The sequence below is a fragment of the Phyllostomus discolor genome, chromosome 6 (genome assembly GCF_004126475.2).
Source record: "Phyllostomus discolor isolate MPI-MPIP mPhyDis1 chromosome 6, mPhyDis1.pri.v3, whole genome shotgun sequence".
Lineage (NCBI taxonomy): Eukaryota > Metazoa > Chordata > Mammalia > Chiroptera > Phyllostomidae > Phyllostomus > Phyllostomus discolor.
The window spans coordinates 112,023,002-112,047,831 of NC_040908.2; the positions used below are offsets into that span (position 1 = coordinate 112,023,002).

The window sequence follows — 24,830 nt, forward strand, 5'->3', positions numbered from 1 at the left end:
TTACTATTGATAAAGAAGTATGTTGACAAACCATAAAAAGTGATTAAATAATTAAACAAAAAATTAAAAGAAATATATATAAAATATTAAGATTCTGAGGTACTATGCAAAATCATTGCTAGTAATGGATCAGAAGTACTCCTCAAAATTAACAGTGACAGTTTATTTACATAATACAGTCTTGGAAAAATACAGACTAGATGTTTTCCCTCTATTTTTGATAACAGAATTTAAAACAGACACAGTCTCATTTTTTTCTTATTTTCCAAACAGATGAGAAGCAGCACAATAGAATTCAGCATTGCCATGGAACACAAAGAAGAAACTCTAGATACAAATAGGCTTACCTCGTAACTCTTGGTAAAAGAAAGCATTTAGTGAAATCCCCCAAGATCCATCTTAATATCCATGTCATTTATCACAAGAAAATATAATAATAGCATTGGCCAATATCCAAGTTAATGAGCAAAGCACAACATTGAGGAAGTAAAACAGACATTATATGCTTCCAAGTGCTCTCAAGATTCCAAGTGGGCCCACTTTTCACTCATTATCCACATCTACAGCCCAGGGAAACACACCCTATCATTTCATTGTGTGTATTTTCGCCATTTGATGCCTTTACTTTCCAGGGTAGGGATAAGGTGAGGCAGCACTTGCCTACCTCTGTCCAGGGCCCATTCTGCTGCACACACGCACAGTTTGTATTTCTGCTCGAAGACAAGCCCAAATTGAAACACTTTTTTTCTATCTGCATATAAAATAACAATGCTGGAGCCAGCATTTTTATTTAAAATGTAGTGATAGAATGGAATTTTTAAGGCAGAAGCTAAGACATCAGGAGAATTTACGAAACAAATCTGCTCCCTCTAAGTGTTTCAATTAATTCCTCTATTTTACAGTAATTAAAAAAGTATTTGCTGTTGATTCTGTATTCTGTTAAGACACTAATTTCCCATCTCAAGAAACTGGGAGAAAATGGAGACTTTTAAAAAGTGTTTTAAACACTCTGATAAAAGAATTGGGTTGGATTATAACTACGAAATTTTCCCTACAGCTTTCTTTAGGCTACATTTTTGCAACACCAGGGACAAAAAGGAATCAAGAAAGTCAACACATTTTCTCCAACATTAGTTCTTTCTGGCCTGGAAAAGAAAGATGGGAAGAGATGTCACTTTAATACTATAATGGAACAGGCAGTCCGGGGTCAAGTTTTGAATGGTCTTTCCAGAAAACTGGATGATGTCCAAGTCAAATCCAGGATGTGTGCCTTCCTATCTGCCAACACCTACAGGGCAGGCTTAGTAGCCTAAGTTCTTACAGGCTGAGAACTGCCTTTGTTTCTCCTCAGGCTGGGACAGGCTGCAGACATCTGGCCTCAAAGAAACTACGATTGTAGTGGCTGAAGTATTTAAAGAGCACTTGCTGGGTGAATAAGGCAGCGTTGTAGGGGAGTGGTCAAAGCACAGATTCTGGAGCCAGACTTCCTGCATTCCAATCCTAAACCTGTCAATTTTCAGCTGTGAGCCCTTGGGCAAGCTACTTTTCCTCTTCATGAGCCAGTCTTCTCATTTGTAAAATAAAGATAATAAAGTAGCTACTTTATAAGATTATTATGAAGACATGAGTTAATATTTATAAAGCTCTTAGAATAGTACCTTGAAGATGATATGTCCTAAGTATTGATAGAGAGATAGAGTGACTTCCATCCAACCTATGACCAAGGCAAGGTCAGTGATATTGGCCTTCTTTCTCCTCTATGCACCCCCTCTAGGGCAACTGGACTTTGTGGTTCTCATTACTTTTGAGCACCACTCATTCAGATTGCTTTAATCTGTTTCTGCCTGGCTAGATAAGGTCATTCATGCAACAACCACATATTGAGTGTCTTTTAGATATCAGCATTCTCTTGGTCCAGGAGCTGGGGGTGGTAAGGCAGGAAACCGCTCTCCCAACGATTGCCTACACCATCATCCCCATTCTGATTTTCCTAGCTCTGAGCCTTTCCTAGAAGACCTGTTAGCCAATGCTGAGTTATACATATGTTCCTGGCCATGTGATAGCATTGTTGTGATTTTGGATAAACTGGTGTGAAGCAATGTTCCCATTCATTTAGAAATGGCCTCTCATTCCTTAACAACTAACCCATATTTTGGCTCTTGCTCAAACACTTGGCCTGTTGGTTTGCCTTGTGTTCTGAATGCACTTGGCTAGGTGTGATGCCTGTGTTATGGAAACACCTTACAAGAATATGAAATCTGGCCCAAATAATTTTTTAAATGAGTTATTAATATAAAAGGACTACACAGAGGGGAAGACTACAACTTTGAGGACAATATTACTGGGACCAATGAGCCTGACAAGAGAGAAATTTCTTTTTTTCCCCTCAGTTCTTTTTTGTTTGTGTGTTTGTTTGTTTGTTTTTATCTTACTTTATTTGTATTGTATTTTTCCATTACCACCTAGTCTCCTTATACCATCCTTCCCCCAACAATCATCACACTGTTGTCCATCCCCATCAGTCCTTTTTCCTTTTTGTTGAGCAAACCCTCCTTCCTCCTACCCTTACCCCTCACCTTTGCCATCACCCTGCTCTCTGTGTAAGAGTCTGTCTCTATTTTGCTTGTTTGTTCAGCTTGTTCATTATATTCCACATAGGAATGAGATCATATGGTATTTGTCTTTCTCTGACTGGCTTACTTCACTTAGCATAATATTCTCCAGGTCCATTGATGCTGTCACAAAGGGTAAAACTTTCTTCTTTTTTATGGCTGAGTAGTATTCCATTGTGTAAATGTCCCATAGTTGTTTTACCCACCCATCTACTGATGGACACATGGGTTGCTTCCATATCCCGGTGATTGTAAATAACGCTGCAATGAATAGATGTTTAAGTAAGAAGTGGGATGTGGACCCTGGAGTAATTAACCTTGACTCTAAAATGTAACTTATGTAAGAAACAGTATTATTTTATGCTCTGTTAAAAAAGAAAAGGAAAAAGTACTCTGCCTATTATAACCATAGGACATCATTGACTGTAAGATGCATTCTTTAACCAGAGGTATTTAAATGTAAAAATAATTGCATTTTACAATTGATGAAATATGATCATTCACATTTTCCCTGCAGCTCACACAGTTAACAGTCACTTAGTGCACCCTGGGCCCTGGCATAATTGAGATGAGTTGTGGGTTCTGTGGGCCATTCTCTGCACTCACAGTAACTTCACTTTGTGAATTCCTAATGAAGAGAGCAATTTGTAAATCAAATGGATGTAAAAATGAAGTTGCAGTAATAACCTTGATCACACCTCATTATTAAAACCATGTTTTATTATCATTAAAAATTATAGTTTTTATGTTTTCCATGCTTATCAGCTCCCAAATTTCACTTCCTGAACTATAATTACTAAAATGTTACTTATGATTCATCTTACCACCAGTGGTAACATATCAGTCTATAATTCCACCCTGGATGAGAACTGATATCCCAAGCTAGTAAGAGAATATTCTGGAAGCCCTTTACAAGGGGTTTTGCCTTCAGGGTTAGAAAGAATTTTCCCTTTCAAAAAATCAACTTTGTAGATGGGAAGAGAAAGAGAAATGCTTTCGTGTTCTAAACCATATCACAGACCTTGATCCAGAGTTTCAAAGCTTCAAAGAAGCTGCCACATTACAATACTTAATCTCTGTGCTTAAATTCACCATGATCGCTATCATGAAAAGTACTACTGAAATCCTAAACTCATGGCACAGCCTAGCATGGTGTTGTAATGAAATCTTCTAAACAAAATGCAAGATGATTGTAGCTTGTGATGCTTTTTGCTCCATGATTTTCTTGGAAAACCTTTCAAACTTGAGCAGCATGGCCCAGCTTCAACATGGCCTTCCCTGCTCTGCTGGGTTGCCTCAGACAGCTACTTCAAGGACCAGAGCCTTATTAAAAACACCTGAAAATTGTTTCTTGCATCAGCAGTCACTAACAGAGTTTTTGGAAGTTGGCAGAAACAGAACTCATTGGTAGAAAGAGCACCTACTGGTGAACTAAAAGGTCGCTGGTTCGATTCCCATTCAGAGCACATGCCTGGGTTGCAGGCCAGGTCCCTGGTCACAGTTGTGCGAGAGGCAGCCGATTAGTGTTTCTCTCCCTTCTTTCCTCCCTCTGTCCCCCTCTCTCTGAAATTAACTAAATAAAATCTTTAAAAGTAAATGAAAGGATTACACATTTAATTAAGCAAGGAAATCTTACACTTATGACAAAGAAATCTATTTTTGCAATGGCTTTCTGATGCTGTCTTCAAAATAAAGACTAATATTTGAATTTGCCTCTTATTTAAAGTGCAGTTTTACATATATACCATCTAATTGGAACCCTTAAATAATCTGTGAGGTAGACTGGGGACTGTGAGCCCCTCAAAAATTAGAGCAATGCCCTGTCTGGTTGGTTGGAGCATCATCCCATACACTAAAACATTGCAGGTTTGCAAATTCAGTCCCCACTCAGAGCACATACCAAGGTCGTACGTGGGTTCAATTCCCAGTCGGGGCATATACGGAAGGCAACCAATTGATGTTTCTCTCACATCGATGTGTTTCTCTCTCTCCTGTCCTCTCCCCTTTCTCAAATCAGTAAACATATCCTCAGGTGAAGATTTAAAAAAAAAAAAGAATTAGAGCAGTGTCCTTTTCATGGCTTTCTGGCACTTGCTCAGTGCCCAGCATATAATAGTTACAATAACTTCCTGGGAGATTCCAGAGAAAGTTTCAAACCAAGTAAGAACTGAAAAGGCAAGATGTTCCCATTTATTTTTTTAAGATTTTTTAAGAGCAGCTTGTGCACTTACGCACCTGTGTGACCCAGGTCATTCGGCCTCTTGAGCCTCCATTTTGACATCTGTTGATAATGAGAATACAAGCTGGACTTCTCAAATTTGACATTCTGTTCATTTTTCATTTACCTTGAGACTGGAGATAATTTCTCCCCAGCAGGTGCAGAGGTTTTTGTGAACTGAGCATGTCCGCAGAACCTCAGGAACTCACAAGAAGCTCCTGATGATAGTGCCCAGCTAAGTGGCTTAGGTATGTTGACTTCGTTAAGCAATTCTGCTGTCAAGGCCTTAGAGTTTATATCAGTGAATAGAAACCTCCCATGCATTGGAAACCAGGATGTCCTCTCTGCCCTTCAAAAATCACAAACCAAGTTCAGTACTACCCATGCTGGGATAATTTAGTAGAACATCTTCAGGAACTTCAAGAGACTCCCTTTCTGGTGCCCTACTTGTGGGTTCTGGGATCTGGGACAGAGCAGGAGTGAGCTGGTAATTATTATCAGTATTGTAATTATTCATTTGGGCTCCTGGGTGTTTTTAATAGAACATTCCCTAGTGAAGAACAGTAGTTTGGCTGATCCACCTCAACTGCTGGTATAGATTTTACTGCTGATTTTATATATATAACCACTATGAACAGAAAACCTTCCAAGGTCCTATCTAACATTTCATGATATTGTGTTAACAGGAATCTCTCTGAGAGAGGGAAGCCACTTCTCAAAGAAACAGATAGTGTGGCAGGATAACAGCAGGAAGGTGACTTGTTGAACCATGAATCAGAGAGTCCCACTGAAAATTGATGTCCTACAACCAAAAATCAATAAAAACAGCTGGAAAGCAAAAGCATTTACTGAAGTTTTAAGGTCACAGTTTTGTTAATTAAAAGAAAACCCAGGGGATTACGTGAATTTGGAAAAGAGCTTTAATTTTATTTTTTAATTGAATTTATTGGGGTAACACTGGTTAATAAAATTATATAGGTTTCAGGTGTACAAGTCTATAATTCCTCATGGGTACACTGTATTGTATGTTCACCAACTCAAGTCAAATCACCTTCCACCATCATTTATTATCCCTATACACTCTTCTACATCTCACCAGCCCCCTTTTCCTCTGGTAATCACCGTACTGTTGTCTGTGCCTATGAGTTTATGTGTCTGTTTTTTTCTTGATCCTTTCATCTACTTCATGCCCTCATCTGAACTGATGTTCCCTTGCTGTTTATCATGGGTACTTGCTCTTGTCACCCTCCAGCTTAGACTCCTGCATGTGCCTTGATTTGAAATGCACCCACTGCCACTCACCTCCCTCCCCGCTTCTCACCCTGTCAGCCTCCAGTCACCTCCTGAACCTGTCCTTCAAGGACTGCTCAAGGCTTCTTCCTCAATAAGCTTCCCAGTTGCATCTTTCTGTCTTTGAAACCATCATTGTGCTTTACGCCTATAGACACTTAGGGCTTTTCACTTAGTGTCACAGCAATTTATATACTTCTTATTCTTCCCTTTAAGGCAGGATCTTTCTGATTCATCTCTGTGTTTAGAATATATTAGATACCCAATGCATGTCTACCGAATAAATGAGTGAATATAGCAATCAGTAAAAGTAAATGAACATGTCCTTTAAAGGTTACATTCTATGTGGCTGCTAAAAGTATCTGTTTTATGATTTTTGCTCTAGCAAAAGGTCAGCACTCGATATTTATAAAAATATTGCAAAATGATAAATATACTAAGGCATTGTGTGATACAATTGCAGGCAGTATTAATGAGTAAAGAGGAGGAAAATTTAGTCAAAACTGGACTGGTCAGCATAGGAAGTAGGATTGGAACTATGATGTTTAATTTTTTAAAAGTTAAATTTATTAAGCCCTTACTCCTGTATGCCAAGCACTGGGCTAAGCAGACGATATACATTTTTTAATTTAATCTTCAATAATACTTCTTCGATATACTTTTTCATTTAATCTTCTTTAATCTGTGAGACAGATCCTTGTATTCTCCTCATTCTATGGTTTAGGAAACTGAAACTTACAGAGGCTAAGTAATCTGCCCCAGATCACCCAGCCATTAAGTGGCAGAACTGGGTTTTATACATGATTCCTGTATGACTTTATCTGTGCTGTATTGTGCCACAGAGACCAGTAGGATTTGGATAAATGTGACTGGAGAATAAGAGGAAGCAGCTTGATCCCAGATCTGTAAAGGTATAAAATGGGAACATGCCTGGTAAGCCTAACGATCAAAGTTTCTGTTCCCTGATGGACTGGCGGGGAAAGAGCATATCTCTGTGCATGTAATAGAGTATGGTATATATGATATTGTTGTTTATAGTGAGAAATATATATTTGGTCTTCATCCCCTTTTCTAGCACAGAGCACCAAAAACCCTTGGAATTTCCTCTTTTGTTATATCAATGAGGTGAGTTTTAGACCACTCCTAAGGATAGGAGCTGGTTGCCAATAGAGCTAACCATGTGATTAGAAAATTGGAACTTTTAGTCCCACCCCTGACCTCCCAGGTAGAAAGAGGGACTAGAGGTTGACTCAATTTCCTATGGCCAATGACTTAATCAATCATGCCTTTGTTATGAAGCTTTTTCATAAACACCCAAAAGGTCTGGGAAGAGTTTACAGGTTTTTGAACGAGCATGTTTCCATGTGTCACCACGCTACACCCCAAATTCCACCAGGACGGAAGTTCCTTTCTTCCAGACCTTGCCTTATGAATCTCTTCATCTGGCTATTAAATCATATCCTTTAACATCTTTTGGAATAAACCTGTAATCTGTTGAGTAAACTTGTTTTCTGAGTTCTGTGAGCTGCACAAGCAAATTAATCAAACCCAAGGAGGTGGTTGTGGGAACCTCTGATTTATAGCCAGTTGGCCAGGAGCACAGATAACAATCTGAACTTGCGATTTGCATCTGAAACGGAGGACATTCTTCTGGAATTGAACCCTTAACCTGTGGAATCTGATGCTGTTTCTGGATAGACAGTGTCAGAAATTAGTTGAATTGTAGAACACCCAACTGGTGTCTGAGAATCACTTGGTGGTATGAGGGGGGAGGGGGGAAACCCATGCATTTGAATTGGTGATCAAAATCTTAATGTGGAAAGGAGTATAAGGTCTGAAAGTGAACAGTATTCAATGATAGACTAAGAAGGCTGGACTAGATCCTAAAGGAAATGAGTCAGATATTAACCAACAGAAACAGCACGTTTAGATTAGTCTGGCATGGGCAGGGAGAGTTGGTGGGAAGCAAAGAGCCTAGTTGGTTACTGAATTTTTTACTAAGAGCTTCAGAGTGTGTTTCCCCACTCCTCCTTAAAAGAGAAGTTTATAAGCAGCAAAAAAAATTGAACTTAGATCTCTGTATGATAACTTCCATAAAGCTATTTTCTAAACTAAATTCTATAAAAAATTAGGTAAGAGTGTTATGTGAGTGTGTGTAGTCAGAGAAACTTTTCTAGAAGCTCTACAGACCTTTCATGAAACAACCTCCCTTGAACAACTCTGAGATCAACATGAAGCACAGAATCCTTGTTCTAATACCCGCAAATTATTTAAGGTGTCTGCATCTTTGCCCCCAGTGTCTAAAATGCTCCGCCTACTCATCTCAACCTCCATTTCATTTCAAACAGTGGGTTGTCCCTGCCATTATGCTGTTAATCGCTATCTTTTTTTTTTTTTGCGGGGGGCTTCCAAATGATTATTTATTTTCTTTTTTTAATGAACCTATTTTTTAGTTTTTTTTTATTTTAATTGTTGTTCAAGTACAGTTTTCTGCCTTTACCCCATCCCAGCCCACCCCCCACAGCCCTCCCCACTTCCCTCCCATTTCCATCCCCCCTTGTTATTGTTCATGTGTCCTTTATACTTATTCGTGCAGACCCTGCCCCTTTTCCCCTGAAATTCCCTGCCCTCTCCCCTCTTTTGAGTATTTTTGTATTGTTGTTCAAGTACCATTGTCTCCATTTCCCCCACTGCCTCTCCTTCCCACCCCAGCCATCCCCACTTCCCATCCTTGATCTTACCCCCCTTTGGTTTTGTCCATGTGTCCTTTACACATGTTCTTGAGAACCCTTCCCCCTTTTCTCACCCATTATCCTGTTCCACCTCCCCTCTGGTTGTTAATGGCTGGCTTGGATCCCACTCTGAGTCCCTGACTCACTTCGGTAACACTTTTAAGCCCACTTTGGGCCATAAAGTCATCATTTGTTAAGTAATAACTTTCTAGCTCTAAAAAGTTTCAGAATGTGAATAATGCAGTGTATATATGATCCCAGTTGTTTGAAATATGTACATTTATTGGAATTCAGTCAGGAAGAGCTAAGAAAATATCAGAAAATGAAGCAATCCCACTCCAGAATCAGACCAACCTAGCTTCAATTTCAGCTCTGCCACTTACAGTGTAGACCTTAGGAAAGTTTATTTTTGTCTTTTTAAAAATCATTATTTATTATTTAAAAATTATTTTTAAATTGCAGTTTACATTCAATATCATTTTGTATTAGTTTCAGGTGTATAATATAGTGGTTAAACAATCATATATTTTACAAAGTGTTTCCCTTGATATTTCCAGTACCCAAGTGGGACCAAACATAGTTATTACAATATTATTGACTATTTCCTATGCTGTACTTTACATACCCATGGCTATTTTGTAACTGCTAATGTACTTCTCAATACCTTCACCTTTTCACCCAGTCCCCCAAACTTCCTCCCCTCTGACAACCATCAGTCTGTTCTCATATCTATCAGTCAGGTTCTGTTCTGTTTGTTCATTTATATTGTTCTTTATATTCCACATGTAAGTGAAATCATAGGGTATTTGTCTTTTCTCTCACTGACTTATTTCACTTACCATGATACCCTGAAAGTCCATCCATGCTGTTACAAATGGCCGAGTAATATTCCATTGTGTGTATGTACCACCACATTTCAGCCACTTGTCTATTGGTGGACACTTAGGTTGCTTTCTTAGCTTGTCTATTATAAATAACACTAGAATGAATATTATTAGGGTGCATATATTCTTTTGAATTAGTGTTTCAGGATTCTTAGCATGTATTCCTAGAAATGGAATCAGTGGGTCATAAGGCAGTTCCATTTTTAATTTTTTGAGAAAATTCCATACTGCTTTCCACGGTGGCTGCCTCAATCAACATTCTCACCAACAGTGCACAAGGGTTCCCTTTTCTCCACATTCAGGCCAACTTGCCAACACTTGTCATTTGTTGATTTATTAATGATAGCCATTCTGACAGGTGTGAAGTGATATCTCATTGTGGCTTTAATTTGCATTTTTCTTATGATTAGTGACATTGAGCATTTTTTCATATGTCTATTGGCCATCTGTTTGTCTTCTTTGGGAAAGTGTCTCTTTAGGTTCTTTGCCAATTTTTTAACTGGGTTGTTTGGGGTTTTGGTGTTAAGGTGTATGAATTCTTTATAAATTTTGGATATTAACCCCTAATCAGCTATATCATTGGTGAATATGTTCCTTCATTCAGTGGGTTGTCTTTTTGTTAATGGTTTTCTTTACTGTGCAAAAACTTTTTAGTTTGATGTAGTCCCATTTGTTTTTTTGTTTTTCTTTTGGTTTCCTTTGCCTAAAATCAGAAAAAAAAACTAAGAAAAACATCCAAGATTTCACTGCCTATGTTTTTTTCTAGGATTTTTATGGTATCAAGTCTTACATTTAAGTCTTTAACCCATTTTGAGTTTATTCTTGTATATGGTATAAAAAAAAGTGATCTAGTTTTATTTTTTGCACACATATGTCCAATTTTACCAATACCATTTATTGAATATACTATCTTTACCCCATTGTATGTTCTTGACTCCTTTGTCTATATCAGACCTCAGTTTTCTCAGGGTGAAAATGGGGATCATATAAGCACCTTAAATGTAAGTTATGTCCAGACAGAGATAATGCAGACAGAATCTCCTAGTAGATAAACAAGCACAAAATAGGCACTCAGTGAATGGGAGAGATAACGATAACTATAATCATCATAAACACATTTGCCACTCATGCACTTTATTAGATATATTTAATACAGAATCAATGACTTCTATTTCTATATTAGCATGGCAAAGGTAGGTTTACAGTTGTGAGGACATGAAATACAGTTTGTTCTTATATTATTATTTATTAATTATTGTTATTTTCCATATGAACAACTGTAAACCTACTTTTTCCCTACACTGTATATCTAATAATGCCCAACATAGCCTGACACACATTGTATGCTCAATAAATATTTGCTGAACAAAGCTGAAAGGCTAAATATAATGATTGTTTTATCACACAAATGTTACTTTTATGGTTAAGAATAAACTCTAAGACTCCCTAACAATGCTGACACTATCTGATGGTTCCCAGTATTTGATTATAAATATAGAAAAAAATTTATTTGTTTATCTGTTTCTTCAAAACAATTTTGGATTTCATTTATTGAATGCTTTCTGTGGTGTCAGACACCATTAATATATGCTTTGCATATATTAATTCATTTAATGCTCATAATTACCATGAAGTTGTCTCCTTTACAAATGAGAATCTGAGACACGAAGATGTAAAGCCACTTGTTCAGGCTCACAGCTTGCAAAAGGAAGATTCAGGATTCATATCAGGAAGTCTAGCTTCAGATCCTGGACTTGAAACTACTATCATGTCTCTCCACACATTTTATTATTGTTTTCTTTCTTTGTTTTAGCATAGAAGCTATGAAAGTTGGCAATATATGTCAGTTTAAAAAAATGCATAAAAAATGCATTTGGCAATATTGTGTACTTAGCAACTATATAATCACACTGGGTAAATAATACTTTGCCCTCTTTACTACAAACACATAGTAAGATGACACTTGAGAAAGAAACTTGTGGCCCACAGAAGCCATATCAGATCCCAGCAAGGCATGGTTCTGAAGCAAGTCATGCTTTCTGGATTTAACTCTGGGGCTCAAAATGTGGGTTTTCTCAGCTAACTTTAAGTTGCTGGTGTCTCTCCATAATGATACTTTTGTCTCTAGTTTATACAGTTAATCAGTGGATTCACTGAAAAGAACTAAACATGCTGAAAAATGAATAATATATAGTTTAATTAATCTTTTACTGAAGCAAAAATGTATACAGTAGATCCTTGATATTTTGAATGTGACTCTGAAGGTCCATCACTTGCAATTGTTTTTACAATTCTTTTTCTGGCTTGAAATGTATAATTTTATTAGAGGGATAAGTAGCAGTAAACCCATAAGGGTTTACTAGTAAGAGTATCTACTGACCACCCAAATCTACTTTTTAGGAAAACCTTGTTCTCATAGTTAATTGCATAGTAACTCCATGCTTCTCTGTGAAATAATAACAATTGCTTTAAAAAGAAATGCAGGAAAGAGAACAGAAAGAGATTGGGAAAATAATTGCTCTTTGCCAGAAAGTAAAGTTCCTGTTGTGGGACTGGTGGTCAGAACAGCTATTATAGACTGGAATGTTATCCACTAATTTGGGGATCTTGGATGATCCAGGGATGGGGTGGCTGAGGAACACCAAGGGTCCACTCTCTCGCAAAATACAAAATATATAGCTCCCCTGGAGCTGTAACCCTCTTCCTGCTGATGTTGATGCAATTGCCATTTGTAGTGGAGGGAATCAGTCATCTTTGCCTTGGTTCTGGTCCAGAGCTGCCTGTCTGATATTTTCCTGCTCTTCTTCTGCCTCTCTGCTGGTCTGTTTCCTGAACACACACACTGTAGAGAAGTCTCAACCTCCGTGTATAAATTCGAAGATGATGTAGGCTGAGTTGTCAGCCTGCCATTGGCTGTTGGGTTTCTGTTTGCAGTCCTGTAGACAGTGCAATCTATGGAACTGAGCAATTATGTTCTTCTCTCCTCTAGTTCTGCTGAAATTTCTGCTGTTGCTGTCCACAGCAAAATACTTTTTTCCCCACGGCTGAGACTGTGGGAGCAAATGTTTATGTAGATAATCCTGCCTTAAGGCAGAAGAGAACTCTTACATGCAACCAAAGGAGCATCTCCTCTACTCCTCTTCTTTAACTTCTCTAGTCATTTCTGATGTCTCACTGTCCTCTCTCCCCTTCCTCAGAGGTGGAGCTGTGTTTAAAATGGTCTAATAACTAACTGCTTTGTGTGTCTACCATTTCAGGTCCACTTACATAGTTATTACAATGGCTCAGACTCCTTGCTGATAAAAATGTGAGTCCATTAATCTGTCTAATCAATAATCATTGAATTTTGGGGACTGAAGAAATCAAAACAGTATTTCTTGAGTCTGGAAAAGTAGTAGACTATCCTTGCAGTCACTCATTGCTTATAACTCCGAATATACTTTCCAGATGCTTACAGTCTATTATATTAAATATGTTCTTTGTATGTGTGTATATGCATTTATATTTATATATGTGAGAATATAGAGTTGCAAACACAGCTGTCACCATAGTCATACATAGTATTTGCTGTTTGCTTATGGACATCATCTAGTAGACTGACTTAAGCTCCAACAAACATATCACATATTCTCAGCATCAGATTGGAGTCGATTTTGAGTAGGTTAAAGTAGTTCTATAGTCTTTCAAAGCATAATTTATGTTTGATATGTAAAAAAAATTAATTGATAAAAAATTAACTTGTCTTCTTTTTTAGCTACATTTATTGTATTTATTTATTTTGGCAATCTATTATTAAATAAAATATTGCTTCATTTATATAATTTTTGGAAAAAAGGTAAAAGTAGATAACTTGCAATACCAATTTATCTTTCAAGTGTTAATCATAGGCAACATTGATTTAAAATTTTTTATAAATAAATGGTTCTGACATTTAAACTATCCTGGTGTTTAGCAGGTAAGAATATTAAATATCCCAATATTTACCTTAAGTAGTATCACATTTTTCTGGGAGGAAGTTGACCTTTTTTCCATTTTTATTGAAAACTATTATAGCAATTAGAATATTAAGTAATTATAAATTACATTATCATTGATGTTAATTGTAAAGTTTTCATCCTGAGCCTTAGGTTTATCAACATTGTCTCTCTAACTATTTCACATCACTCTCTTTGCTTTCTCATGACTTGTTTTTCACTTGACAAATTATTTTCCGGTGAATCTTTCCTCCTGTTATTTTGTGTTTCACTGAAACGCTCATATCTCTTACTTGACATGTTTGAGTAATCACAAGTAAGACACTCAACCATTGGTCCCCCCCCCGCCAACCACCACCACCATTCTGTCATCATTAAATCAGAGGCCAGAAAGGCAGATGCCAGAGCAAAGAATATAAAGTGATGAAGTTCAATAGGTTCTCACTTTATTTAGCATCAGTGAGAAGAAGAGCCCTCTTCCTTCTCAATGTAAGTGATGAATTAATTTCATGTTAACTTTACCCACTTTAATTAGCAAATGCACTGCTTCTCCATAATGGGTGCCCTGAACACAGATTTCAACACAATAAATTAAACACAGTTAGGCAAGATAGAAGTCAAATTCATCATTTGTAATGTCAACTCTCTTATTGAATATACTTGACATTTAATGAAAATAAATTAGAAACTCCACTGACTTTCAGTGAGTGTTTATAAATCAGTATTTATAACATACTAGATACTCATTAAAAAATTCTTAAAAATTCTACCCTCCCGCATGAAAAGTAAATCACCATTGATGTTAATAAATGTTTTTTGCTACTAGTATTTTTCTAAGATAGTCTACTAGTAGAGTATTAAGATAGTTATTTGAATAATTTGGAATAAATTATCCCAGTTATAAACCCAGCATTTTTTTTCCACAAAAGCACTGGGAGAATTTAATGAACTCCCTTCCATGTGGCTTCAAGCTGCTAGTACACAGGCCCCACCAACACTTTTAGTCTTCTCCTCAGCTCTTCTACTGAAGACTTTGGCCTTCACAATGACAGGATGCTTTGGGAGCTTTCCCTGTCCCAGAACTTTGTAGTAACCCAATCGCATCACATCAATGATGGGAGCGGTTCCAGTCTTGTTTTGGCAGCATTTACCCATGTCTGCTCACTGACCAAGATCCACAGTTTATCCGGGTTAATGGTGGGGCAGAAGCTCTGGATCCTCTTTAAGTGGTAATGCTTCATACCAACTTTCCCAAAGTAACCTGGGTGATAGTTGTCCAAGTTGATCCTGTGATGATGCAAGCCACCAGCATTAACTTCAGACTCCCAGTGCTCCCTGTGCTTGCCGATGAAGCCATGGCTGTGGCTCATGAGGCCCCCAAGTTTCCAGGTCTTCCTCAGTTTAGATGGTATATTGGTGGCCAAGATGCAAGAGGGAAGCCTCAACAAAGTCTTGCATAAACCCAGCATTTTAAACTAAACAAGCTCCATATTTAGGACACAGACACCTTTTGTGGGGGGAGGGAAGAAGAGAAGAATGGGGCCTTCTTTATTTTATTTGACATGTAACTCCATTAGGTAAACTTGTGAAATAGACTCTAAATATGTAAAAAATATTGATGAAGATAAAATGAAAGCCCTATATGTAGAACAGATGAAAGAAGAAATTAATGTAGGGTACAGCCAAAAAGCAGCCTCTCTCAATTGCTTCTATGGCCCCTTGGAGCAGAGTTTAAAAGTAACTGAGGTCTACAATAATTTATTCAAAAAGATCTGTTCTATATATAATATTTCTTATTAGTTAGATTGTTCAGTTAACCAGAAGACCCTATTCTTTAACTGTATTTGATATCACTATATTAAGAATGTTAGGGAAATATTACTCATATTTGTTAATGGTGTTGTATGTGGTCAGGAGCCTCAGTGATAGAATACAGACTAGACTACCAAAGTGATTTGCCATAGAAAGATAGAGAACACTAGACAGAGCCACATTCTTTATTCCTAAATGAGTTTTAGCCTTAAATCTAGCAACAGCAGGCTGAGTCATATAAAAATCTAAGGGGTTCTTCTTGATGCTTTAACTTAAAAACTAGAGCAAAGACAAGATTGAGCATTTTTTTTCTAGTGACCCCTTTTGGTCTCTGTCCTTGATTTTCCCTTAGCACAAATCATACTTCTCCCTCCCTGAGAGTGAAAGGGAGAATAGGTCTAGTTAGTTCATTGCAATCTGGTCCCAGAGAATCATGTTTATTCAATAACACAGGTGGCTATAAGTAGGACATTCTTTGTGATGAATAGCAACATAAATCTTGCTAAGAAGCAAACAAATGCTTCATTTATTTCATCTCATGAGGTCAGGCTTTACTGCCTTTCTCTCTTTATAAAACTTTAGTATTTACAAAACACATCTGTAGAACAATTAGAAGGTATCTGCCAATTACCTCCATATGGGTCCCTAATACTCACATGTAAAATAATTCCACCTCCCTGTGCACAGCCAGATATGAATCAAAGTGAATTCAGTAGACTCCATTCCAGGATTTGAAATTGGATCTTAAAGATGTTCATCTGTTTGTGTTAGTGCACAAACTCAAAGATGAGTGTACGCTGGGACAGAGACTGGAGCTGGAGCTGGAGCTGCTGAGTGTGGCTGTGTGTGGGGAGAAAGTGGGCTGCAGAAGAAAGAAGAATGAAACTGACACAAGAGGAGACTGAATGGTGGGAGCAAGAGAGAAATGTTGAAATAATAACTGAAAACTCCCTGTTTTAGACCCTTTCAAGGTCAGGTTCCACAGTCTTTCCCTTGAGTTTTGAGATGACACTTGTATCCTGACAATAAAACTTCCTCTTAGGCATAAGCAATTTGAATGTTTGTTTTTGTAACAAAATTATTCCTGAAAGGGATACTATCATGACAAACGCCTTCAAGAAGAAAGACAAAATTCTGGCAGCTATGACTTTATTCTATGGCCTTCCTTCTGTGCTGAGCATCACTGCCACCTCTCACCAGTGTTGTGCCTCATGAATTTCAAGGTGGCAGCTGTCTGTGCATGTCTAGAAGGAGCTATCTCGTGCAATGGTCAACCCCATAAAAGCTGTATGTGGAGCCATGGCCAGTAGTAAACTTCACACTGCAGCTGTCACAGTCAGTCAAAACTTAACATAAGTGACCAAAATCTATATAGTATTTTTCCTATAAAATGGTTTGGAGTGTTAGAAAAATGTTTTAAAGATAAATTAATTTGATCTTGTCAGAGGGTATAGAAAACATTTTCTTTCATTTATTTCATTTCAAATGGGAAAAAATTACCTAAACATTTGCCTCTTGTTTGGGGGAAAAAAGGAGAGAGAACAAAGTTGGAGAAATCACATTTTGAAGCTAAAATGAAGAAATTATTGTACATTTTCTAATGCCAATATAAATAGTGTATACAAAAGATACCATTCAGCTACATGAAAAAAAAAAAAAAACAAGGAGAAATATACAAGCAGTCATTGTTTTGAGATAGTTTAAATATTGCCTTCTTAGTGAAGCCATCCTTGCCTCTGCTGTCTCAGGCAGAGTCCTATTTCCTTCTGGGCTCCTTGGCCTTTTGGGCCACCATAATGATTGGTTTGCTCTCTCTCCCCAACTAAACAGTGAGCATCTTTGGGGGGAAAGTGGGACCATTAAGCAAGAGAGATAGTAGAGTAGAAAAGGTAGATTTATTGGAGTAGGGAGTGGGAAAGTTTATCTCATAGTTTAATTTAGATTGAACCTGAGTTGCCTTTGAGACTTGCAGATGAATATATCCAGTTGATTGTGTGTATCATTAAAGCAGGATAATGCTCTAATCTGCACTTACAGCTCTAGAAATAATCAGGATAGTTAAAACTGTAATAATCTATAAAGTACTGGGAGAACACATCAAGTAGAAAGGAAAAAAAAAAGCCAAAGGCAGAATCCCAGTGAATACATATCAAGGATAGACCATATAGTCTAAGGTTGTCTAACATACTTCAATTTTAACAGAGTAAATAGAGACACTATCCAAAGGGAGGCAGCATTCCATGTGGTTAAAGGCAGGGACTCTGTAGCCAACTTGCTGGATTGAAATCCCAGCTGTACCTCTTACTAACTGTGTGACCTTGGGAGGGTTACTAATCTCTCTGTGCCTCAGACAGATCTCCTTAGCCAAGTGGGGATAACAGTAATCCCTACATCATAAGGTTATTACAAGAATTGCATAAATGAGGTAATACTTAAAACAATGTCTAGCATATAGGAAGCTCTGTATGTTTCTAAAATCAATTTTTATATAAGAAACAGAATTGTTCAGTTGCCTTAAGTTGGCTTAAAATTACTAAAATATATATAAACATAAACTAGATATAAATTATCTATACTTACAGCACTAATACAACCAAGCAACCAAAGCATGCTTATAAGATAGATATAAAAAAGATTTTTAAACAAATTAAATTCATACTTACAATATTAACTTAATTCAGTAGCCTACGTGATTTTGTCAAACTACATAACCATTCTCAACATGAAGTGTGGTGCTGACTACAGGTTGTTTTGAGTTTGGCATATACTTTTACTTCCATGTGCCTGGTAATGACTCAGTCCTCCTGCCACCTTCTCATTTTTGTATAGTGCCCCCCAAGACAATGTCTAACCTGAGAACATGTCCTCCCCTGGTCTTTGCTCCTCAGTCCAAGACATTTAAAACAATAGCACTTGGTGCCAAAGTATTCAGATATACCAAGTTAAAAGGCACTGAAATTTCATGGTACTACTTGGTTATATGACTCATTTAGATGATATAACATCATTATTCAAAATAATCATAAAAATGAAAACACCAGTTTAATATTTTTATGAAGAACTCACAGGCCTGTGCAATATATCACCTTGCCACAGTCTAAGAAATAAAGTTGTAAGGAGTTGCTTTGAAAGATGTAGGTACTAACTAAAAGGGGTATAGTGTTACAAACTTAAGAAAGAAAAAACTTGAATATATTCAATCTTTGAGGGGAACGATCTAGGAAGGAGGGAGAAGTTAAAGATAAAGTGAGGGAATGATTGAGTGAGTAGGATCTTAAAAGAAACAGGAGGACAGTTTGGGAATCAAGAGCAGAGGAGGAAGGATTAGAGTAGAATAGGAGAAAGCTAAATCCAATGCAAGTTTGTAAATTTGGCTCAGAGATAATGCACATCTCCCCTCCTCCTCCCCCTGAAAATTGGGCTGCTTCTTGCTATGTAAAGAACACAGCCAGTAAAATTTCTCTTGACAGCATCTGGTGAGGTTTTTATTCTACGGTTTGCATCACAAACATTGAGAATAAATTTGTGGGTTAAATCCTCAAAGAAAAATTTTCAGCATTGGTAGATGAGTTGATCAAGATGAATGGGAAGCAGACTGGAGTGTCAATATCCAGAGAGTTTGGGAACTGAGATTAGTGCTTCTAGATGTTTTCGCTAATGCTAATGACAAGTATGTTTGTTTCAGCATCCTAAAAAGACATCTGTCAGGGAGCCTGGATTAAATTTCTAAGCACACAGGAATTGCATTATTTTCCCCTTAATATAAAAGGTTCTGGGAATTAATCATTTTCCTTCAGAATGAAACCTGATGGTTCAGAGCAAGCCTGGGCAGCTAACTTAACATAGTTTTAGTTCCTGTGTAGGTGGGATAAAAAACTTCCTGAAACCCTTGTTTGTACTGAAGCCTGGTGCCAAACAGGTATTCAGACTCCCAGAGGCAGTGAATCATAAACATTCACGTGGCGTTTTCTTTGTCAGTATTTTCAGCTATCCAATTAAAGTGGCAGTGGATCCAGAATACGCTGGAAGATCACTCTCTGTTATGTGAGAATGACCAGGTGATTTGTCTGTATATGAGCGGCTCATTTCTGCATAGCAGAGGGTGGTCATGACTTCCACATTCAACACAGGAAATAAGTTCACATATTTGCTGAAAAGTGACACCTAACAAGTTGAGTTCCTTATAAAGCACAGAGCTTGGTTGGATTCTAGCTCTGTGTTCATGTGTAGGTCCATAGGTCTCCATGTGCTCAATCAGAGTTCATAGAGAAACAGAAACCATCCTATATAGTTTAAGAAGGAGATTTAATTCAGGGAATGAAGTGTTTGTAGTACCACTGAAAAATTAGTAGTCAAGAACATACCACCATACTTCGCAATCTAGAGAAAAGGGACAAAGGATTAGAAAGTAGTTGCTATGTCCTCCACCACCACAGAACTGCCTCTCAGTATGCAATTCTGGATGATCTGTTGACAGCAGGAAGACAGGAGAAAGGTAACTTCTTCCATAGTAAAATCTTCCAAATCCAGAAGAAAGTCATATAACAGTGGGAACTTAATTTGCTTTATAAATTGTATCTGGAAGGGAGTCTAGAAAAATGTGGTTTTAGTGTTGCAGGCTCTAGAGTAAGGAGATTCCACAGAAAGAAGTAGGAATAGATGCTGAGGGCTAAGTGACCATACCCCTTACATTGTCATAAAAATAGCCACCCTTTATTGCACATTCACTATTTTCTGGGTACTCTACCTATTTTCACTCATTTAATGCCCATAGCAACTCTATGAGGTACATGATATTTTTATACCCAATTTACAGATGAGGAAACTGAAGCACTGAGAACTTAAGCTAGCCTGTCCAAGGCCATAACCTTGTAAGTGGAAAATTCAGGATTCAAACCAAGTAATGTAGCTCCATAGATACCTACCCCTCCACAGAATCACCATTTATGTAATAGGGGACATTATGCGTTTTATATAACACCTAACATTTTTTCTACTGTTTTATAGACTTAAAAGCACAAAACAATTTACAAAAAAAAAAATGTATCCACCAAGCAGGTAGGAGATCTTCATGGCCTGGCATTTCAGGAAAAGTTTTTCAAAGGAGGTAGAGCATAAACTGAAATAAATGTGCAGGGTAAATAAGAGTGTATCAGCTAGGTTCATAGAGGGAGGGCCTTCTACAAGTAAACTCATTGAGTAAGACCCAGGTACTCACGAGTGAAATGAGTTCTGGAAAGCAAAAGGAGCCTTCAGTTTGAGGTTGAGACTGTAAAGGGTAAGGCTGAACAACTTTTACAGAAACAAGCTCATGACATACAGTGGTGTTTGAATCTTAAGCTCTGAAAATTGTCTCTAAACTTTTTCTATCATTGAATAACCTTTAGGCATGCTCCTTAGTTTTATGTTTATTTATACTATGTTGGGTCTACCAATTAGTAGCTATGTGACTAGGGCAAACTATCTATAAAATAGAAATAATAATAATTTCTATGACTATATTACAGGATTATTGTGAGAATTAAATGAGTTAATATGTAAACAATACTTAGATAAAAGTACTTGGCACATAAAAGTGATTAGCATGTACTAGTTATTATTACTGTTGTTATTTTATTAAGTTAATAATCACTTGCTATAGACTAAATATTTATGTCCCCCAAAATTCATTACCAAATTAATAATTAGTTATTATAATCTAATAGTTTGTGTTCCCCCAAATTAATATGTAAAGCCCAATCCCCAGTGTGATGGTATTTGGAGTTGGGCCCTTTGGCGGGTGATTAGGGCATGAGGTGGAGCCCAAAGGGAGCTCCCTCACCCCTTTCATCATTTAAGAATGCAGTGAAAAAGTACACAGCTACTTGCCTATGAACCAGAAACTGAACCTGCCAGCACCTTGATCTTGGACTTACTATTCCCAAGAGCTGTGAGGAATAAAATTCAGGTGTTAACTAATAAGCCACCCAGTTTATAGTATTCTGTTATAGCAGCCTGAATGAACTAAGACATGCTAAAATCACTATATTACAAAGTATTAAACCACGAGCCTTCATACTGGCATTATTTTGAACAGAATAAAAACTATGTCCCCATGATTATCAGTGTGTAGAGAGCTCACATACAAATCATTTTGAACAGCAAGACACATTAACAATGAAAAATTTTACAAACTCTTATTTTCAGAATTGTTTCTTCATGGCACAGTGTTTGCAAAATGCAGTTACTTCCTCAGTCATCGCTAAAATATAACATTTATTTATGAGTGATAGAAAATGTGAATTTATTTTTACCATTTTAATAAAAATTTTCATTGAAGTAAAACATAAAAGCAGCAAAGTTCACAAATCAGAAGTGTATAGCCTGTGTTGTTACATGCTAAATTCACCCATGTAATCACCACTTAGACTAAAAGATAGCACCTCTTTTGCCTCTCCCAGTTATTACCCCTTGCCTCTTTCTCATAGGTAACCACTATCCCAACTCTTAATACCTTTCATTAGTTTTTGCCTGGCTTGCACGGTAAATAAGTCAAATTATACAGTATGCATTCTTTTATATCAGCCTTCTTATACTCTGCTGATGTTCGTGAGGTTCGTCCATGTTGTTGGGTACAGCTGCAGTTTATTGTTTCATTGCTATATAATATCCATTATGTGAAACACAATAATTCACTTACCTATTTTAGTGTTAGTGATCATTTAGGTAATTTCCGGTATTTGACTATTATTGATAATGCTTCTATGAATATTTTTGTATTTGTCCTTTCAAGCAAAGATATATATAATTAGGCATGAAATGGCTGGAATACAGGGTATGATTAGTTTAGTTTTAGAAGATATTGCTAAACAGATTTCCAAAGTGAAAGTGGATTTACAACTTCATATGAGTTCTTCAGCACTTGATATCATCAGCTTCCTCATTTTAACTATCTATTCCAGTGTGTGTATGTGTGTGCTTGTGAGAGAGAATTATAGAATTGATATTTTATTTCTTAGTTGCAAAGATGCAGTCTACAAAACTAAATTAGCTTGGGACATCAATCAATTCCATTAATTTACCTTAGCTACCAGAAACCTTACTCAACCTAACTTCTTTGATTATAAAAAATATCCAATCTGCTTCAATTTTTCCTTATTATTTGCTTCTGCTTTTATTTTACCATGCTAACACTCAATATCCAATTGAGAAAAAAGATAGTTTTGAATGAAATCACAATTGCTTTACCCAATTGTATATAAAATTTTAACATTTCATAAATTGCTTTGGCCCTAGCATTTAAGGGTGGTCATTCTTCGCAAAAGGCTATTCATTTAAAGAAGAATTAGCCAAGGAGAAAAATTTATAGACCCAGCTTTCTTTTCTTTTTGTTATGTTGGGCCACATTTTATTTTGTTGTTTGTTTTGTTTTCTGTTTTATGCCTTTTGTTGCCTCTGGTTTTTATTTCTCTGTTTACTTGCTCCTGCCTTTCTATTACTTGAACATCTTTTTAAATTCCATTTTGATTTATCTTAGTGCTTTTGAAGGTGTTGCTTTGAAGCTTTTAGTTGTTTGTTCTAGGCATTAGTGTCTTTTGATTGTCTCTTTTCTCATATGGTTTGATATCTTCCTGGTTTTGGGTAAGACAAGTGATTTTTGACTGAAACCTGGGTATTGAGGATATTATATGACCTTGGGTTCTATTTATATCTTGTGTTTCAGGAAGCCTCCTCTGACCCTGCTCTGATAGCTGAGGGTACCTCATTACTTCCAGGACAGGGTAGTGTCAAGGATCTTCACATGGGCCTCCAGAAGATAAGGGTGGGTTAGGGATTCCTTGTTGCTACTGGGTGGGAATGGGAGCTCAGAACCCCTACAAGGGTGCTCTGTTATCATCCCAACAGAGAGATAAGGTACCTCATTAGTGCCTGGTAGAGGTGAAAGTTCAGTTCCCCCACATAGTCTCCACTGACACCATGGTCACCACCTAACCACCCGATGAGGATGAAAAGCCTGGCTCCCCACTCAGCTTTTATTGAAGATGGTAGTGATGGGGCTGCAGGTTACTTTGGTGGTACTTGGCTGGAGTAAAGCTGTTATCATCTAAAAGTTTTGCTTTACTAGACTGCTCATTTCCAGGTCTTTGGCTAGCTAGCATAGGCTTTGGAGAACCCAGTCTGGAATATACGAGGCGGTATGAGAACCTGGGGGATTCAACACTGTGGTGGAATAGGGAAAACTACATCTACTACATCTTCTTGGGGAAACCTTATTTTGGTTTAAGTTGCATTTCCCTAAAGACTAATGAGGCTGAGGCTGAACTCTTCATATGTTTATTGGCTATTTAAATATCCTTGATAGTTTCTATTGAGTTATCTTTTTCCTTATTAATTTGTAGGAGTACTTTATTTATCTCTGTCTTCATAGATAAGGATGCTCCTTCTTCCACATAGGGGAGGGTCCTTCTCACATGAGGATTTCAAGGCCTGCTTCAGGGGAATGTAGAGAGTCCTTCTTGTTCCTGCCATTTCCTGAACACTGTTATTTGTTATGTGGCATATTTCTGGTAACAATTTATCCACAGAAAGGATAAGCAAAATCAGAATGCTTATCAAAAATTAAAACACATAATTTATTATTATGGAGAAGCACCACACAAGTACTTTGAACAAAGTAACCTCTGTGCAGACCAAAAGACTCTTATGGCCACTTTTTAGCTTTTTGCAAAATACAGTATATTTTACAATTCAGATCCTGTTGACTAGGCCCACAAAAACCAATGGGTCATACTCTCACCTTTGTGCTTTGTGAAACACCCTCTCTCTCCTCAGGTTTTCTACAATCCTTAAACAGAGGAGAGATGCACTAACAGAGGACTGAGTGAAAGCATCAGTATCAATAAACCTATTCAATATAGCAAGGTTTGATTTCTGACTTTTAAAATAAACATAATATAAATAGAATTCTGCTATTTTTCTCCTGACATGTACACTATCTTGTACACTCCCTGAGCTGTGCTTACCCCCCAGCACTTTGGAGTTAACTGCTACAAACAGTGGGTAAGTTTTAAAGGGTTTGAGCAGGAGTCATGTATTGAAAGTTCACCCTGATAGCAATGAAAAGGATGGATGAGAATAAAGAAAGGAAGTTACTGTCATGGTCCAAGGTGAGAGACAATGCAGCTAGAGAAATACTTAAGAGGTAGGCTTTTTAAAAAATTGATTATGTTATTACAGTTATCCCAGTTTTTCTCCTTTTGACTCCCTCCGCCCAGCAAGCCCCACTCCCTCTGGCGATCCGCCATCCTATGTTCATGTCCATGGTCATA

The 24,830-nt window shown here is 37.3% G+C and overlaps 2 protein-coding genes across 27 annotated transcripts in view; one reads left to right on the forward strand and one right to left on the reverse strand.

Moving 5' to 3' along the window:
* The window catches only part of DLG2 (discs large MAGUK scaffold protein 2), a 1,904,207-nt gene that overhangs the window by 1,615,822 nt on the left and 263,555 nt on the right, over positions 1 to 24,830 (forward strand). The gene's annotated exons all lie outside the window — the stretch shown is intronic.
* LOC118501483 (60S ribosomal protein L27a-like) lies at positions 11,591 to 16,978 on the reverse strand. The gene is given in 2 exon segments (XM_036030141.1): positions 11,591 to 14,849; positions 14,852 to 16,978. Coding segments are annotated over 2 exon segments (501 nt in total). The 5' UTR covers positions 15,180 to 16,978; the 3' UTR covers positions 11,591 to 14,676.